Genomic DNA, 19,403 nt, shown 5'->3' with positions numbered 1-19,403 from the left:
GTGACATGAAGTTATGTCAGTCCATAAAAGCCATTCCTTTTTTCCTATGGGTGCCAAATGCAGTTACAGTTTAAAGTATCCCATTCCCAATAATCCTCTTAATCTAAATGTACCAAAATTCTGAATTCTAGAAAGAAAATGCAGCACATTTAAAGCTATACAGTCCCATTTGCAAAATCCACTAAAAACGGAAGAGAAGCTTACTACCACCAGTACACTTCCTGCATGCCCGGCGGGACAAATGTGGTTATGAAGCTGTCAGTCTACCCCAAGTGTGCCTTCTCTCCTTCCATCCCGGATCCCGCTTCCTCTTTTGTGAAATGGGACAGTGTCTTCATGTTATTACACCCCTAAGGACTCTATTTCTAAACCACACTCATTTTAATGGTTTTCGTTGCGAGTTTTATATTGCTTTTGTTCAGTGCAAATGTAGGTCTCTGGCAAAGGCCAAACACAGCTTTTTATTTATGCCCATACTGTATATAAGAGCTAACTGAACATACTGCTTCCACATACTTATTTGCACATTCACAGCTATCATCTATATATATATGTCCAGTGTCCGTGAGTCTCGGAAATACTGCCATCTGCTGGTAGAGAGTGAAACTACATCTCTTTCTCACACATGCACAAACACGGAATCTAGCTGACTAGCTATCGAAGCCTTTGCTTCGAGTGGGCTTACTAGTCACATATAATTATCCCTACTGATATGTTTCTACTCATACCCTTCAACGGTTCTCATTTCATCAGGGCACTGCCCATTATTGGTCCTTGAGGGTGATGGTGCTTTGCCAGAAAGAGGCCTTTTTTGGGAAAGAGTTATTAATGTCTAAAGGTTGTTTTGGGCACATATTTACTGTTGGGAAGTGCGTCTATGTCTCTGACATACTATAAATAAGGATACCATATATATTATGTTTTTACATTTCATTTATTTCCACTCTTTTTTTAGTCGGTCAGTGGTTCCTAAACTGTGTGCTGTGGCTCCCTGGGGTGCCTTGGGACTCTTGCAGGGGTGCCTCAGGTTGGTGGTCCAGGATTAGTTATGGTGAATGTAATTTGCAAAAACAAATCCTTGTGGCTGCCAATAATAAAATATATGGACAAACAGGAGTAAAATCTTGTCCCTTACTACATAACTAAACGCAAAGTTGACATATGAAAACAAACCTTTCATCTAGGGGTGCCATGGATAGAATTCGGATATTATAGGGTGCCTCGATTCAAAAAAGTTTGGGAACCACTGAGTAGGTTTCAATTAACATTCTCCAAAAATACAACAGTAAGGTGAGGTGAGGTAAGCTGTGAGCAGGCATGTCTGTGCAGAGCGATTGGCGTTCCAGTACTTTGTGCTGCGTTCTGTATTTGTCAATTTTGCCCCTAAATTTGTGGCAGTAAAAAAAAAAAACAGCTTCAGAGCAATTTACTAACTAACGGAAAACAGGCGGCAACCTCTCTGGGTGGAATGTGCTAAAGGGAAAATGCTGTAAAAGCCCTGTTTTCAGGGTATTTACCACATTTTCATATGTATTAAGCTCAGCAATTCCTGGCTTCAGTAAGCCTAAGGGCTTCTACCAGCATCATTACTGAGAGGGATCTGATCGGATCCTTCGCCGTAGCCCCGGCATTACTCTGCCCATGTGTAGATGGTCTCCCGGGTCATTTCCCTGGAAGTCCAGTAACCGGCACTGATCGCAAAGGACAATTATCACGAGAGCTGTCCTTTGCTGTACTAATCGCATATGTTAGTACATATGCAATTAGTAACAATGCAAAGTGGTGAGATGTACCGCAGAGGTTTAGTACATCAGCCAATGTCAATCCACATTTGTACCCAAGTACAAACTATAATAAACAAATCTAAAAATAAAGACTCAGATATATATTGAGGGGAAAAGGGTCAGCTTTATTCATAATTCATTTATTCACAAGAAAGCGAGGTCTTACATGTAGTATTACTGGCTGCTTAACTAACTCGCTTAAATGGTTGTAAAGTGCCAACCCATAACATGGAATCATCAAGACCTCTATGGGGGCAATCAACTCAATGCCTAGACAGGGGCCAGTTGCCAACCAGTCACCATCAACTCAATGCCTAGACGCAGAGGTTAAAGTGGAGGGGAACGGGAAGGATTTGAGTTCCACCACCTCTAATGGTAACCACAGCCATGCACTATAATCCCAACAGAAAATCCTGTGCCCGTGGCTTTTTTTTCTCCCACGTTATATGTAATATCACTGCTGAAGTGAAGAAGAGAGTATGTGTAACTGGTACTACTGCTGTTGGCATTATGTGTATAAGTAATATTACTGTTGGCATTATGTGTAAGCAACACTACTGGCATTATGTGTAAGCAACACTACTGTGTGGCATACATGTATAAGTATAACTTGAATAAGGGGAACTAATGTGTGTCATAATGTGAATGAGGGGCACTACTACAGTATGTGGTGTAATTTGAATATGATTGTGCTACTGTGTGGCATTATTTGAATTGGGGATACTTTTGTGAGACCACTGTGTATTTATAAAGTATTGGAGGTAGGGCACAAATTTAGTAGTTTGCAGGGGTAACAAAGAACCCCGGGACTGGCCCAGGCTCCACCTAATGGGGGATTGTGGGAGAGTGGCAGGAGAAATTAGTTCCATCACATCTCCAAAATCACTTTAAACCCTACCTACATGGGTGCCAATAGCCAGTCACTCACCATCAATTCAGTGTCTAGATATAAGAGCAATATATATATATATATATATATATATATATATATATATATATATATATATATATATATATGAGAGAGAGAGAGAGAACTAATTACCAACCCATCAGCAGCAGCTTAAGGTATCTAAAATTAAGGTGAGACAATCCCATCAAGGTGATAATTAGAGCTGTATTTCAGGCACACTGTTGCACTGTTGTGGTGGATGGGAGCACCCACAATGTTCAGGTATCCTCCCCCGCTTCTCCCTCTGCACCAAGTCACACACGGGACCAGAGACCGCCTATCAATTACATCAATATCCACGAGGTGTGCTGCGTGCTCCCAGAAGATAGGGACAGTTACATAACTTCAACAGGGACTCCACCGCTCCAAAAGAGTGTAAACATTGTTTTAACAATCTCCTTTTCTTCACAGATGTTCACTCTTTATTTGTTATTATTCACATAGCACTCCTAACACTAATTTATTAATGTACATACATACAGTAGTAACTAAGGTTGAATAAAGACATTCGTCCATCAAGTTCAACCTGTTTTAAATAACTGTTGGCAGACACCAATGGACCATATTGAATGCGTTACACTGCGAGTGCTAAAAACCACCTGCGATATACCATTGATGGCTGCACAGAAGATTTATCTTCAAACCTCCGATACGATGGACACGGGACTGATGTCATACACATGCTATTTGGGCCAATTTCATGCTGGAATTGGATGAGATTGGGCCCAAATCGCATAGTGTATGAGGGCCGTTACTATCTCTGCACGTAAGATCTGCCTCACCTGCAGCGCAGCATGGTTTTGTCCATCTGCAAAAAATGCAGCCTTTTATTAGGCCCTAAGGTAGCCTTTGCCCAATGTAAAATGAGGCACACAAACTGGTACACAAAATAAACCTGAGAACATCATGTATGTGTTGGCTAGAAAGTAAGTAGGACTTTGCCAAAATAAGTGTGACCCTGGCTGGATCATGGTTGATTTAGGTAGATGACTTTAGTGTAGCTCTGGTACAGAATTTGCCGGATACATACCACACGGGCAAATACAGCAATGGGAGCTATGGGATTGTCCCTTACCTTGATGGTTTGGCCGTGATCCAATTATACATACTGTAGTTCATTAGTTCCTAATAGTTTTTCTGAATGCTGATTTCCTTACAGTCAGGTTAATACTGATAGAGGCCCATTAATTACGGATCGCATATACAATGCATTCTGGGTGGAATATTTCCGCCCAGGATGGCATTGCAAAATGCAATCTAATTACGGGAATATAGCACCCTGCGCCAGTGCCGGATTAAGCCTTCGGGGGGCCCGGGGCACTTTAGACAGGGGGGGCCCCTTGCACTTGTCATTACTGGCGACACTATTACTTTTACACTGTCAAAACATAGAGTAAATGCAGAATAAACTTAGTATATATATATACATACATACCACATGAAAAGCCTGCGTTTGTCCCTCTGTACCTTACTCTTTAGGACTGTAGGAGACCTCACAGGCTCAGTACTGCCTCTGATTAAAAACCCTCCCATGATGAGGCTGCTACTGTCCTCCATGGGCTTGAAAAGCATGTAATGAGCTCCAGCAATCACAGCTCAGCACAAACCTCTCAGCCTCTGCCCTAATGTGCAAAGTGTCATGGGGCTTAATCAACTCCCAGTAATGCACTGCACACTTGTGCAGTCAGTGTGCCTTGGCACCCCATGCTCAGCACCATTAATCATTGTCACATTGGCAGGTAGGTAAAGCTGCAGCACTACCCCACTCCCATGCAAAAATACATGCTAACCACAGGGGTCCCCTAGCTAGACCCCCTTTGCCCCCCCCCCCCCCCTTAATACGGCCCTGCCCTGCACATGCAGGTACAGGGCCCCGTCCCTGCAATGCGCTCCGCCAGGTGCTGGGGCTTTGCGCATGTGAGTTTGCTGACCCCGCTGACAGCACTGCCCCACCGACAGTACGGTCTGTAGCCCATAGGCTACAATGGGCTACCGCCATCTCAGAATGGCTGTACCCCAGGGACCCAATGCGATGCTGCTCAATGTTGTTACATCGGGCAGTACCCCATAGAAACCTATGGGGGATGTGGCTGGAGACGGAGATTCCTGCAGAAGCCCCTCCTGATACATTCAGGTGATACTTAATATTTGCAAAGAGCAGGTTAAGGGTCACTTGAACCTGGGGATGAAAAGAATCAAGGCCTACTGTGAGACGTGTTTGAAGAGCTGGAGCAGAGCTGTGTGGGTGTGGCCAGTGCTATGTGGGCGTGTACACCCCTACACTGTCATCCCCAATATGTAAAATAAAAACAAAGAAAAAATGCATAATTTGGGGGGGGGGGGGGGGGGGATAGAAATACAATTTTCATACTTATGTTCTATAATTATTTGTATGTCTAACTTACTGATCAGTCATTAGAATACTGGTGATGGGCCTATTTTTATTTGGAGGCCTGGAGCTGCAGTCCTATCCGTCCCATTGTTAATCTAGCCCTGATTATAATTGCAGTATTCATCTATCCTATCACCATTTCCTCATTTGTCTGTGTGTGTGTTTTCTTACAGGTGGAGAAGGTCTGTGGGGAACTACAAGAGAGTCCGGTCAAAGTGTTGCCTGAGGTCAGGCTAATAAAGGAAGAGAAGGCGGAAGTACCGCACATACAAAAGCTCCACTCTCTAGCGCACATGAGGAGGTAATTCAGCATCATCCTGACACCAAGCAGGGTGTTACCAGCTATTCTATTTATTATGGGATAAAAACATCCCATTCTGTTTGTATTTTCGACATACTGATTTTATGACATCATCAATACTTTAGTTGCTTTTCCCGAGGAATTCTAATGACTGAGCCACTGTGCATGATCTCTGCACCTTCTCGCTTCTCTATAAGTACACTGCATGCAGAATGATGTACATATAAATCTCTTGTCTGATTAACCTTTTTCTTCTTTCTCCTGCCCTTTGCCTGATACACTGCTTTCATTCAACCTGCTCTTCTCGTTGGTGCTTTAAACCCACCTTGACTTCCCCAGCTCTCTGCCTCTGAAAGCCGCGAAGAATGAACGACATCGCAGTCTGAAAAGAATTTCTCGGTAAGAAAAACCCACCACAGGCTGCTTTCACGCTTTGCATTTCCCGTTGGCCTCGTCCTCTACCCCTCTTGGAATGTTTGTGCTCCTAAGCCCCCTGCTGGACAATAACATTGTGTTTGGCCGCTGCCGGTCTGACTGTAGGGCACAGCTAACCAGCATGCAATAATAACTCTTGTCTGCTGTGTGGGTCTATATTTCCCTGTAATGCTGACTGGGTATTTGTTATAGGCACAGACTAATGGAAATGTATACAGCTGAGCTCACAGTGATTAGGTTACACGTATGCATACAGTATGTGCCAGGGTAAAAGCCATTTGTAACATTCACAGATTTTAATTCCTCCATACTTCAACAGATTGCTAATATAAGATGTTAGCAGGCAGCATTGATGTGTGATCTTCTCCGGTGACAAATATTGCTCATCCGTACTGCATACCGAGGGCCACAGTGCCTACAGCATTGCCACAGCTGGGACATATTTAGTTTCCCATCAGTTACAGGCATTAGCCACCCTGTGCATGAATAAATGAATCGTACTGTATATAAAACTGCCTCTTTATCTATCCAGGGGCCTGATTAAGAAATGCACGCAACGTCTGTGTTGTTCAAGTCCACAGAGGAGTGTGTGTGCGTTGGGGGGGGGGCGTGGTGGTGTTGTTAGGGTTGACACTGTCTGGGTCGACTGCAGGAGGTTGACATGGCTTAGGTTGACACCTGAAATAGGTCCAGATGCCTAAGGACGACATGGATGGAAGGTCGACACAAGCATTTGGTCGACAATGGCTAGGTCGACAGTCAAAAATGTTGACGTGGGTTTTTCACTTTTTTGTCCCGAATGACGACATGATCAACATGGACTACGTATCGCTGCACTCGCCATGCTTCGGGCACGGTGCCTCTCTACACTCGGCACACTATTCTATTCTCTCTCCACTCCCTAAAATACCGCCTGTCGGCTCAAAAAAGCCACCTTCTTTCCTTTTTAAACACTGTCACTGCCTTTGTTGCATCCTTATAGCACTGTGTGTCGTATGTGGGGTTTTTTTAGGTTTATATTTCGCAGCCTTTTAATTATTACCTAATAAAAGTTAATTTTTATTGATCTAGGTGCACCAGATTAGGGACAAACGTTCTCTTTCTTACACATTTATACTCCCAATTTTTTGTCGTTTGGTAGCACACCCTTGTGATTTACAGAAACGAATTTGGTTACAATCATTCTGAGGGTCCTCTATCGTCCATACGTGTCCTGTGCACCATATCCCTTTGTGCCTCCTGAAAACCCCCTGTCAACCTTTTGACTATCGACCTAGCCATTGTTGACCTAATGCTTGTGTTGAACCATGTCGACCTTAAGCATGTCGACCTATTGAGGTGTACACGTAAACCATGTCAACCTTTAGTGGTCAACTCAATGCATGTCAACCTTTGCTGTGTGGAAGTCCCTATGGAAGTCGCAGAGACTGAGAGTTTGTGAGCAATACCTGGAGGGAAGTTATTATACGCAAGCATGCCACAACTCACAACCATCACCTGTATGCAGTAAAGACGGCTCCTGTGTTTTACTTATACCAGCCATGCTGTGTAGCAATAAGGCCTCTCACATCATCGATGATTGACCAATAAATGTGCATCTGGTTGGACCTGAGCTGCTGCCAGTGGGCGTCTCAGTACAAATCCCAGCAATTGTATTATTTGCATATTTCCGCACATGCACTGCATATGGGATCACAGCTTCTCTGAACTAGGCCCTATTTCCATTACAGTTGGAGCAGGTTTTATTTGAGCATTGATCTCAGCTGGATCATTAGTTATCAGGAATTGAAGGTACTGTATTGCCATCACTCCTTTGTAACTGAAATGAATGGGTATAGCTTTGACATTTTGACACATCTGTAAATGTGCTGTATGTAAATGATTAGTGATGAGGGGACGGACACCCCTTGGTGTATGGGAGAAGTGCTGTGCTGGAGTGATGACAGTAAACATCCTCATTGCGGCCCTTATTCAGATGTAACATGTATAGAGAGTTAGATTTGTGTGAGTTACTTTGTTTGTTAAATACTGGCTGCATTACTTTTACACTGCAATTTAGATTTCAGTTTCAACACACCCCACCCAAATTTAACTCTCTCTGCACATGTTGCATCTGCCCCACCTGCAGTGCACATGGTTTTGCCCATTTTGAAAACAAATTTGTACTGCGATCAGGGGCGAAATGTAATGGGAGGCGAATTTTTTTTTTTGCGTTTTTTCCCGCAAAATATGCCGTTTTCGGGCATTTCCCGAAAATCGCATATTTTATAGGGTGCGATTTGCGGCAAAAATCGCATTTTTTAAAGGTGCGATTTTTAGTTAGACTAAAAATCGCATCCAGCTGTTTTCCCATTAAAAAGTATAGAACTCGCATATTTAATGGGTTGCGATTTTTAGTAAAGGTTACTAAAAATCGCAAAAAAAATAGACCAGGTTCTGACTGGCGATTTTATCAGAAACATGCACAGATCATTGAGATCTGTGCATGGTTCTGTTGTAAAAAAATAGTTAAAACAAAAATAAAGAAAAAAAAGGGCGTGCGGTCCCCCCTCCTAAGCATAACCAGCCCCGGGCTCAAAAAGCCGGTGCTGGTATCATAAAATCAGAGGGACAAATAAATAGGGGTTCCCTTGATTTAATGAAACCAGCACCAGGCTCAAGGTCCGGCGCTGGTTCCCAAAATACGGGGGACAAAATGACTAGGGGTCCCCCGTATTTTAAGAACCAGCACCAGACCCAACCAGCCAGCAGGGTAATGCCACAGCCGGGAGACACTTATTATATAAGGTCCCGCGGCCAAAGCATTATCCCCGTGGCTGGTCAGCATGGGCAGGGGTCCTGGGGAAGTGGGGACCCCCCCAATGAAGGGGTCCCCCCCCCTCCAGGACTTACCAGCCCATGCTGAAAGTCCGGGGCTGTCCCCGATGCCCCTGGGCGGTAGGCATCAGGCTGATGAAAAGTGTAAAAAAAAGAATAAAAACTATTGTCTTATACTGTAGAACTATGAGTCCCAGCAAGCCTACCCCGCATGCTAGGACTTGGAGAACCACAAGTCCCAGCATGCGGGGCATTAAAGGGCCCGCTGGCACTTATAGTTCCACAGTACAAAAATAGTTAAATAAAACACACTGACACCCAGAAAAATAAAAGTTTAATACATCCACAGCCCACACATACTGATACTTACCTACCTTGAGCCCGTAGGTCGGTCCCTGGATCCTGGGTCCGGGGCTCCTGGGCTGAAGAGTCCGGTTCCGGGGCCTTGGTCCTGGTTCCGGGGCTGGTCTGGGGTCCTGGGCTCCAGGGCTGATGTCTCCGGGGTCCAGGATCCGAAGTAATCCCCGGAACGACGACCCAGACAATAGAATCATCCGGAGGAAAGGCGCGGAAGATGAAACATCTCTGCGCCTCTCCAGTCCGTGAGCGGGAACCAGCCGGGAGCAGCGCGTCTGCCGGAGAAGATGTCGGGGTCGCCGCCGGGGACCAGGTGAGTAGGATTTCCTTCCTCAGGTACCCCTTTTGGATTACTTCGGATCCTGGACCCCGGAGACATCAGCCCTGGAGCCCAGGACCCCGGACCAGCCCCAGAACCAGGACCAAGGCCCCGGTACCGGACTCTTCAGCCCAGGAGCCCCGGACCCAGGGACCGACCTACAGGCTCAAGATAGGTAAGTATCAGTATGTGTGGGCTGTGGATGTATTAAACTTTTATTTTTCTGGGTGTCAGTGTGTTTTATTTAACTATTTTTTGTACTGTGGAACTACAAGTGCCAGCGGGCCCTTTAATGCCCCGCATGCTGGGACTTGTGGTTCTCCAAGTCCCAGCATGCGGGGTAGGCTTGCTGGGACTCATAGTTCTACAGTATAAGACAATAGTTTTTATTCTTTTTTTTACACTTTTCATCAGCCCGATGCCCACCGCCCAGGGGCATCGGGGACAGCCCCGGACTTTCAGCATGGGCTGGTAAGTCCTGGAGGGGGGGACTCCTTCATTGGGGGGGTCCCCATTTCCCCAGGACCCCTGCCCATGCTGACCAGCCACGGGGATAATGCTTTGGCCGCGGGACCTTATATAATAAGTGTCCCCAGGCTGTGGCATTACCCTGCTGGCTGGTTGGGTCTGGTGCTGGTTCTTAAAATACGGGGGACCCCTAGTCATTTTGTCCCCCGTATTTTGGGAACCAGCGCCGGACCTTGAGCCTGGTGCTGGTTTCATTAAATCAAGGGAACCCCTATTTGTTTGTCCCTCTGATTTTATGATACCAGCACCGGCTTTTTGAGCCCGGGGCTGGTTATGCTTAGGAGGGGGGACCGCACGCCGTTTTTTTTTTTTTTTTCAACACACCGCACAGTACTGAAAATGTGCCGATTTTCATGACTGAAAATCACACATTTTCAGGACTTAAAAATCGCCCGAAATCGCACCATATCGCACTTTTTTGCCGCAAATTCGCATCTCATTACTTATGCGAATTCGCAGCAAAAAACTCGATTTTTAAAGGTGCGATTTGGTGCGATTTTTTTCTTACGAAAAAAATCGCACCCTATTACATTTCGCCCCAGATCTGAATAAGGGCCAGTGTGTATACAGGGGGATATTCCCGATGGTCAGGTATCTCCAGCACCAGCATACATGCGGATAGGCACCAGGGAATTTGTGTAAGGACTGCACAGTGAAGGAAGAAGGCCGTTGCAAACTGTAGAAACCATATACTGTACATTCCCTTAGATTGCACACAACCATAGGGTTACCATCATTAATTATCATTTGCCATTTATTTTTGATAATTACTAGAGACAGGATTATATGCAACATAAAAAGCTTTAAATATGCATGCAAATATGCATGAAAAATACTTAAAATATGCATGAAAAGTGTTAAAATAGGCTACGTTAAATAACAAAAAAGTACTTTTTAACTTATTTATTCAAAAATCAGCATACAATTAGTTGCAAATAAACCTCAAAAATAGGCCCACAGCATCTGCAGATGTCTAGTGCTGTACACAGGATTTTTTTTTTCCTGGCTGCTACAGCAGACTGCAGCATCCTAGGCTCTTCTTGCATCAACTACACGGACCCTCGTCTCCAGCGCCGATGGATCAGATGTCAGCATAGCGTGTGAGGGCGGCGCAGTGGAAGGCTTCCTCCCTGCGCCGCATACTCACTGTGACACCGCATTTCCTCCGTGCTGCGTGATGTCACAACCCTTCCGCCTGCCTCCTCTGCTGCAGAAGTCTGTCTCATGGTGTAAAGTCCCAGGCCAGGGGCAGGCAAAGGTTCAGGAGCTTCGTAATGGCATCCGCCCTGACTGACTTTTATCAACATGGATTGGCAGCCTAGAGCAGTGTCCGACATATCGTACATCCAAGGTTCCCCACACTGTGCACATATTGCCCAAGCCTGCACACTCTACCACTACCTGACCAGCAGTAACAGGGCAAAGCAGTGCTGTGACTCGCGGATGGAAAGGGGGCGGGGCCTAACATATGCACCATCACTAGATTTTAGGTAAAATATGCAATAACCAGTGAGAATGGGCAAAATATGCAAATGCATATTCAAATATGCAAATGCATATAATCCTGTCTCTAATAATTACAATTACTTTAGGCCAGTGGTACCCAAACTGTGTGCCGTGGCACCCTGGCGTGCCTTGGAGGACTCGCAGGGGTGCCCTGGTTTGGTGGTCCAGGACCAATTCAAGTTATTTATGTCCAAAATAATAGTCAAATTGTGGACAAACAGAAGTGAATTCCGTCAATTACCACATAACTGATCCTACAGTGAGTTTCTTTCTGGTATACAGGGGTGAATGGAAGACAGTATTACATACCCTCCAACATTTGAATCTAAGAAATCGGTACACATTCAGAAAATGGGCGTGACCATGAACAAAGGGGCGTGGCAATGGGCAAACAGGGTGTAACCACGTCCCCTTTCCGAATGTGTACTGTGCACCAACTACTACAAGTATCATGCAGCTCATGTCACATAGTTGCTTGGTGGGCTGCTGGTATATTAAATAAGTATATTGCGGCGCATAGTAAGTTACAGAAAAGCGGTACATTCGTTACAAACTGATTTTGCCGGACAGACTGTTAAAAAACGGTACTGTACCGGCAAAATCGGTACAGTTGGAGGGTATGGTAATAATGTGAACAATGATGTTTGCATATATTTAGTCACAATACCAATTTGTCAGAAACAAATTATATATGTCGCCTTCTGCTGTGACAACCTGCAACACCTCCAATTTTATTCCCTAAAGTTTTTATCTCTATAATATAAATACAGGATATACCTTCAGCTGCCAAACAGTCTCTTGTTGGATGTACAGCAGTTACAGTGAGAGCTTGGAAGCATTAACACTGTCCCCTGCTGGAAGAAAGTGTTACTACTGTACATGTGATTATTAAAACCTTTAGACGTTCATTAAGAAGAAGCAGAATTTTATTGTTATCTTTTATATTGTCTGAATGGGGTTTTGGCCTTTGGCTTTCTCTGGACCAGTACAATTAGAATGTTTGTATAAAGATGATCAACATTTGCATCTATACAATAAATAAGGTTTAACTGCGCTTTTGAGGAAAGATAACCACAATTATTATGTTATAACATTTTATTCATTCGTAATTGACAATTTAAAACTCAATAAAAACCATACAATAATGATTAAAAATTGCATGTAATTGGTGCTGGCTTGATTAGATCTATACAGTAGCTCCACTTTGATAAATAGGTTAGTTTTTTGGAATATGCACCCCGCTGATCCTTTTTTGCGGGCCCTGTTCCTATTGGACTCTGATAAGTACACAAACATTTGAGGGGGGAAGAGGGGAACAGTCAATGTCACTCACATATCTGGGATGGTTGCCACTGCTGTAGATTTGAAGTGGTCCTCGTGGTGTTATAGTGCGTCCTCAAAATCCTCTTGAAATACCCCAGTTCTTTAGTGTTCTCTTTTTGGGTCCTGGTTCAGGGTCTTTACAAATTTTGTAATCCTTCATGCGCCTTAAGTTCCTATTGGAAAAATGTGAGTTGGGGGGTCACCAATTCTCTTGCTGCCGCAAGGCACCAAAAAGTGTTGTCACGCTCTGAATAAGGGTGCAGGATGTGCGTTGGATCTTGGATAGTGACTATATTTTTGGTTTTCTAAAACAAACAAAAAAGTCTAATAAGAAAGTGAGTATGAGTCTTGGCCCTCAGGTTCATATTACACTGTTCGTATTGGTCGACCATGATGACCCACAAATAATCTTTATTTATTGCAGTGAATTTATCAAGTACATGAAGCCATCAAGAACGTTTTATACCACATTGGCTGAACGTTTGTGTGATGGAGACCTGGCAGTGAGAGACGGCTCTACGTGTTGGAATGGGGAGGATGTGGTGGAAAGGTAAGCTCTCCTCCAAGTAATATGTTACAGTGTATGGGACTTTACCAGTGGTAAAGCTCTGGTGCGGGCTGTCTGTGACACACTGGTAACCTCCTCTCACCAGGCTCCATGAAGCAGCAGGACAGACATAGCAACAGAAAATGGATACTGGGGGTGTACCTGCGCACTGAGTGTTCCCTGGTCGGACTAGCTTCAAAGCACTTAAGTATAGTCTGACTCAAACTATACTAATATTGGTAGTCATAGGAAATAATGGGGGTTAGTGCTGAGCTTTGCCCTGGTGTGTGTCCAATCAAATATAAATGTAAATTGTGTCTGACACAGTGATGCAATATAAAAATGCTTTTACTGAGTGGTATCGTAAATCAAACAAAATCAAATAAAATACAAGCAAGGTTGTAACACAATGAATTGTCGTCTGCAACAGTGGTCTAAATGATAACAATACTTCTAGACAACTTTCTCCCCAAAAAACTTGCGCACCGGGCTTGCTGCCCGTCTTTCCAAGGTGATTGGGGGTAAACAGACGATTCCTTGGTTTAAAGTCAAATGTCCCAAAAGTTTGGTTGCTGATATTACAAAATGCATAAAGTCTCTGTCTAAGTGCGGCGTCCCGCTGCTCAGACACAATGTCAGAATTCGGGTACCCCTTATGAACTTGCCACGGTGTGGGTGCGGGGTGCGGATTTTCGGAAGCGTTTACTGGTGGTGCAGCCTAGGGTGTGCCAGTGTGCGATCAGCCTGTCAAACGTGTTACCGCCGCAAGCGTGTGGATCCCACAGTGTGTAGCGGTCCCGGTGTTTCAGGCGTGTGCACTGGAGCGGGTGAGAGGATTACCTCGCCGTAACCGATACTGTCGGTGTGTGCGTGGTGTCCCGCCACCCGACTGGGAGCCCTCCTGCCTCTCGTGCAGTGCCTGCCTCCTACTTACCCTTCCTTTCACGGATGGTCCTGCCGTGCCACGTCCTTGCTGTAGAGTCTTCCGGGGTTGCGTCACAGTGTTGCCGGGCGTTGTTTGTGAGGGGTCCTGATTGTGGATAGTGTCCGTATTCCTCAACGCGTTTCAGCTTTCAAAAACCTTCTTCATGGAGGTTAGTGTATCTGGTATGGAGCCGGTTTAAATCTCCCCCCTAGTTCTGTGATTGGCCAGGAATGCCGCTCGTTCATTGGTTCATGTGCTTGTCAGTCCCACATGATTATATCACTGAATGTCTCCAGGTGCCGGTACTTTGATACTTTTAGTCTAGATTCTGTCAGACAGGGATCGCTGTATCCCTTTGTGTTTACTACAAAGTGTCGACTTAACTTAGTGTCGATGACTGGATGTTTGTCTGAGTAAATTCTGTATACAGAAATAAAATCCTAATTGCGTGTTTAGGTCTGATATACAGTATAACAGTCACTTCAGTCATGTTACATATCATGCATCGTGATTTTCCATATATTTGTTTTTATAGACAGGTCCGTGGTATCTATGTCAATACGGGGTTACTGATCTGTCTCTAGGTAGCAGTAGGGGGTGGCATAGTGTCGTCCTGTTAACCTATTTTTTACATACTGTATGACTGCATTTACCTCGTTGTCCATATTGAGACCTTTTGGTGCGAATTTTTTAAGGGTGTACATCCACTTAAGTTCAGCTTTGTTTAATTTATGGGTGTAATCTCCCCCTCGCCAATTTGGATTTATCTCTTCTATGCCTATGAATTTGAGGGATCCTGGGTCGCTGTTGTGGTGTGTCTTGAAATGATTAGAGAGGTTATGGTCCTCGTATCCCCGTTTGATGTTCCTAATATGCTCGCATAGGCGGTCTTTCAGTCTCCTTTTAGTGCGTCCTATATACTGCTTCTCACAGCCACATTCAAGTAAATAGATAACCCCTTTACTATTGCACGTAATCTCTTGTTTTATTACGTATGTGTCTCCCTTGGTATTGGATTTGAATACTGCAGTGGGTCTTGTTGATCTTTGTGTCTGATTTTTGCATCCTGTGCACTGTCCGCAATGATAGAAGCCCTTATTGGTGGGGTTATTGTCTATGGTTGTTTGTGTCATTTTTGTAGGTGGGATGTGGTTTCTAATTCATTTCTGTTTTAAGTCAGGTGCTTTCCTGAATATCAGTCTTGGTATTTGTGGTAAATGATCGTTTAGGGTTTCGTCCTCTAACAGAATCGGCCAGCGTTTGGTCAGAATCTTTCTTAGTTGGTTTGATTGTTTGGAAAATTGTGTTATAAATGGTATCTCTGTCAATGTAGTGTCTTCATTTTTAGTTTTGTATTTGAGTAGGTCATCTCGGTCTGTTTGTCCTATTTGTTCAAAAGCTGTGTTGATGGTTTTTTCACTGTACTTTTTTTCTTTGAACTGTAAAGTCAATTGTTCCCCCTGTTGTATGTAGTCCGCCATCTTTGAACAGTTGCGTCGTAGCCGTGTGAACTGGCCCTTGGGCACTGCGTTCAGCCAGCTCGGGTGGTGCCAACTGGTTGACAAGATATTATAATATTAAAACACAATTGATAAACAATACATTGCATATGAGAATTCTCAAAGATAAAAAAAATGAAAAAATGATGATAAAAATATTTAAAAAGGGAATTGCCGCTAGCATTCAATATTGGGGCCAAGTGGATATTGAGTGTCCAAATCAACACCAGGGTGTATAATTACCGTACGTGGTGAATAACCTTGTTGGGAATGGATTTTCAGAGTCCCAGAGATTTCCCAGTAATGGATTCCTGTACCTCTCACAATGGATGTAATAATGTGGCAGTCCTTAAGGTACGGCTGGTACCAAGATGAAATGGCTGCTGATTCCAGGAGATCCAAAGCGATGAATAATGCAAGACTGGTCCGGGTATGGTGTCCTCTGCAATTGCAAGGTCTGAGAGTGGGGCTGTGTTGGAGCTGGATGGCTCTCCAATAGAGTGCTAGAGCATAGAGTGATGGCTCTCAGACCTTGCAATTGCAGAGGACACCATACCCGGACCAGTCTTGCATTATTCATCGCTTTGGATCTCCTGGAATCAGCAGCCATTTCATCTTGGTACCAGCCGTACCTTAAGGACTGCCACATTATTACATCCATTGTGAGAGGTACAGGAATCCATTACTGGCAAATCCCCAGACTCTGAAAATCCATTCCCAACAAGGTTATCCACCACGTATGGTAATTATACACCCTGGTGTTGATTTGGACACTCAATATCCACTTGGCCCCAATATTGAATGCTAGCGGCAAATCCCTTTTTAAATATTTTTATCATCATTTTTTCATTTTTTTATCTTTGAGAATTCTCATATGCAATGTATTATTTATCAATTGTTTTTTAATATTATAATAAAATCAGCAATACTCGAGCACTGTATCATATTCTATATATTTACTTTTGTACCTTTTGGGAGCCTTACACCCTCCCGATACAGCAGCTATAGTTACACTGGTGGTTTCCCTTTTCTCCAATCCTTTTTGGTTGACAAGATATAACTGTTGACGTCAACCTCTATTTTATATGTCTTGGTCTGTATTTTGTGGTCCTCTATGAAAATTTTTAGATCTAAAAAGTTCACTCCGATTTTACTGTAATGGGTAGTGAAGGCTAGATGGTTTTTATTGTTGTTTAGTTGTGTTATGAATTTTCTGAGTGATGGTTCGTCCCCTTTCCAGATAAAAAACAGATCATCAATATATCTCGTCCAGAGCACGAGACTCGCCTCCAGCCCACCACACCCCTAAACGTGCCGGTCCTCCCACCAGCTCATGAAGAGGTTGGCATAGCTGGGGGCGAATCTCGTGCCCATTGCTGTGCCCGTGATTTGTAGATAGAACTGATTTTCAAACCAGACATAATTGTGTTTTAGTATGAATTCTATGCTGCTAATGATTAAATTGATCTGTTCCTGAGTCAAGCTGTTGTCTTTTGTGAGGTGATATGTAATACTTTCTAGTCCTTGGGCGTGATCTATGATTGTCTACAGTGATGTGACGTCTGAAGTGACCAGCCAGTATCCCAGATGATGTTCTGAAGTTTGTCTAGAATGTGTGTTGTGTCTCACAGGAATGATTTTTGCTTCTGAACATAGGGTTGTAGGAATATGTCTATATATTGGGACAAGTTTGATGTTAATGAATTTATTCCAGAGATTATTGGCCTGCCAGGTGGGTGTAGTGGATCTTTGTGGATTTTTGGGAGGTAATAAAAGACTGGTGTCACTGGGTGGGTTATTTGCAGGTATTATTGTTCCTGTTGATTAATTATGCCAATGGTGTGACCTTTCTGTATGTGTGTGTCAAGTTCTTGCTTAAACTGTGCAGTAGGATCCTGCTTCAGTCTAAGGTATGTGTTGGTGTCTCCTAGTAACCTGTAGGACTCTTGTAGATAGTCATTTTTGTTAAGCACTACTATCCCCCCCTTTATCTGCTGGTTTTATTATCAGTGAGTGATTGTTCTGGAGGTCTTGAAGTGCTAGAGACTCTTTTTTGGTGAGGTTGTTCCTCTGGTTCTTAATGGTGAGGAGTTCGAGATCTTTTTCTACCATCTTAGTGAAACTAGTTATTTGTGACCCTTTCATGTGGCTTGGAAAAAAGGTTGATTGTGGTTTGAGGTTGGTATGTTTATATTGGTCTTTCTCATCAGTATTTCTAATAGGTGCAGGTATTGTATTGGAGAAGAATTTCTTCAATGTTAGTTTCCTTGAAAAACTGTGTAGGTCTAGATAAGTCTGAAATTTGTCCAACTTGTTAGTCGGGGCAAACCAGACCTTTGTCCAAAAGTTTTTTGTGGTCAGTTGTCAGTGTGAAGCCACTTAGATTAAAAATCCCCTTGCCTATTTCTGATGTTTGTGGCATACCCTCTTTCTTGTTACTGCCCCCCCCCCCCCCCCTACACCCTCTCCTGGTTTTCTTGTGGTTTTCTTTCTGGCTGTTGTTTTTTTTGTTGGTGGAGGTGTCATGTTCTTTCTGTGTCTTCCCCCTAAAAAAAGTGGCGCTATTGTGGCACATGTTTAGGGGTTCTGTTGTGTTAGTCACTGTTTGTTGTCCGTCAACACTGTCTGGTCCAGTTATGTGTGGATCAAAGTCGGGTACTGCTACTAGTATGTCTCGTGCTCTGGACGAGATATATTGATGATCTGTTTTTTATCTGGAAAGGGGACGAACCATCACTCAGAAAATTCATAACACAACTAAACAACAATAAAAACCATGTAGCCTTCACTACCCATTACAGTAAAATCGGAGTGAACTTTTTAGATCTAAATATTTTCATAGAGGACCACAAAATACAGACCAAGACATATAAAAAAAGAGGTTGACGTCAACAGTTATATCTTGTCAACCAGTTGGCACCACCCGAGCTGGCTGAACGCAGTTCCCAAGGGCCAGTTCACACGGCTACGACGCAACTGTTCAAAGATGACAGACTACATACAACAGGGGGAACAATTGACTTTACAGTTCAAAGAAAAACAGTACAGTGAAAAAACCATCAACACAGCTTTTGAACAAATAGGACAAACAGACCGAGATGACCTACTCAAATACAAAACTAAAAATGAAGACACTACATTGACAGAGATACCATTTATAACACAATTTTCCAAACAATCGAACCAACTAAGAAAGATTCTGACCAAACACTGGCCGATTCTGTTAGAAGACGAAACCCTAAATGATCATTTACCACAAATACCAAGACTGATATTCAGGAAAGCACCTGACTTAAAACAGAAATTAATTAGAAACCACATCCCACCTAGAAAAATGACACAAACAACCATAGACAATAACCCCACCAATAAGGGCTTCTATCATTGCGGACAGTGCACAGAATGCAAAAATCAGACACAAAGATCAACAAGACCTACTTCAGTATTCAAATCCAACATCAAGGGAGACACATACGTAATAAAACAAGAGATTACGTGCAATAGTAAAGGGGTTATCTATTTACTTGAATGTGGCTGTGAGAAGCAGTATATAGGACGCACTAAAAGGAGACTGAAAGACCGCCTATGCGAGCATATTAGGAACATCAAACGGGGATACGAGGACCATAACCTCTCTAATCATTTCAAGACACACCACAACAGCGGTGGGGGGGGGGATGGGGGGATTTCCACGGGCACTATGCTCCAGAGGGGGTGCGGT

General features: G+C 43.7%; 1 protein-coding gene across 2 annotated transcripts in view; it reads left to right on the top strand.

The window, feature by feature from the left end:
• LOC146064590 (glypican-5-like) overlaps positions 1-19,403 on the top strand; it is a 215,790-nt gene that overhangs the window by 58,024 nt on the left and 138,363 nt on the right. The window contains exons 4-6 of one of the 2 annotated variants that reach the window (XM_083178277.1): positions 5,299-5,426; positions 5,766-5,825; positions 13,136-13,261. In XM_083178277.1, coding sequence (XP_083034403.1) covers positions 5,299-5,426; positions 5,766-5,825; positions 13,136-13,261 — 314 coding nt within the window. The remainder of the gene's footprint in view (positions 1-5,298; positions 5,427-5,765; positions 5,826-13,135; positions 13,262-19,403) is intronic. The other variant, XM_083178278.1, reaches the window with a different exon arrangement.

The sequence above is a fragment of the Crinia signifera genome, chromosome 3 (assembly GCF_055691185.1).
Source record: "Crinia signifera chromosome 3, ASM5569118v1, whole genome shotgun sequence".
Lineage (NCBI taxonomy): Eukaryota > Metazoa > Chordata > Amphibia > Anura > Myobatrachidae > Crinia > Crinia signifera.
The sequence above is the reverse complement of the archived record's forward strand: the minus strand, read 5'-3'. Positions and strand labels throughout refer to the sequence as shown.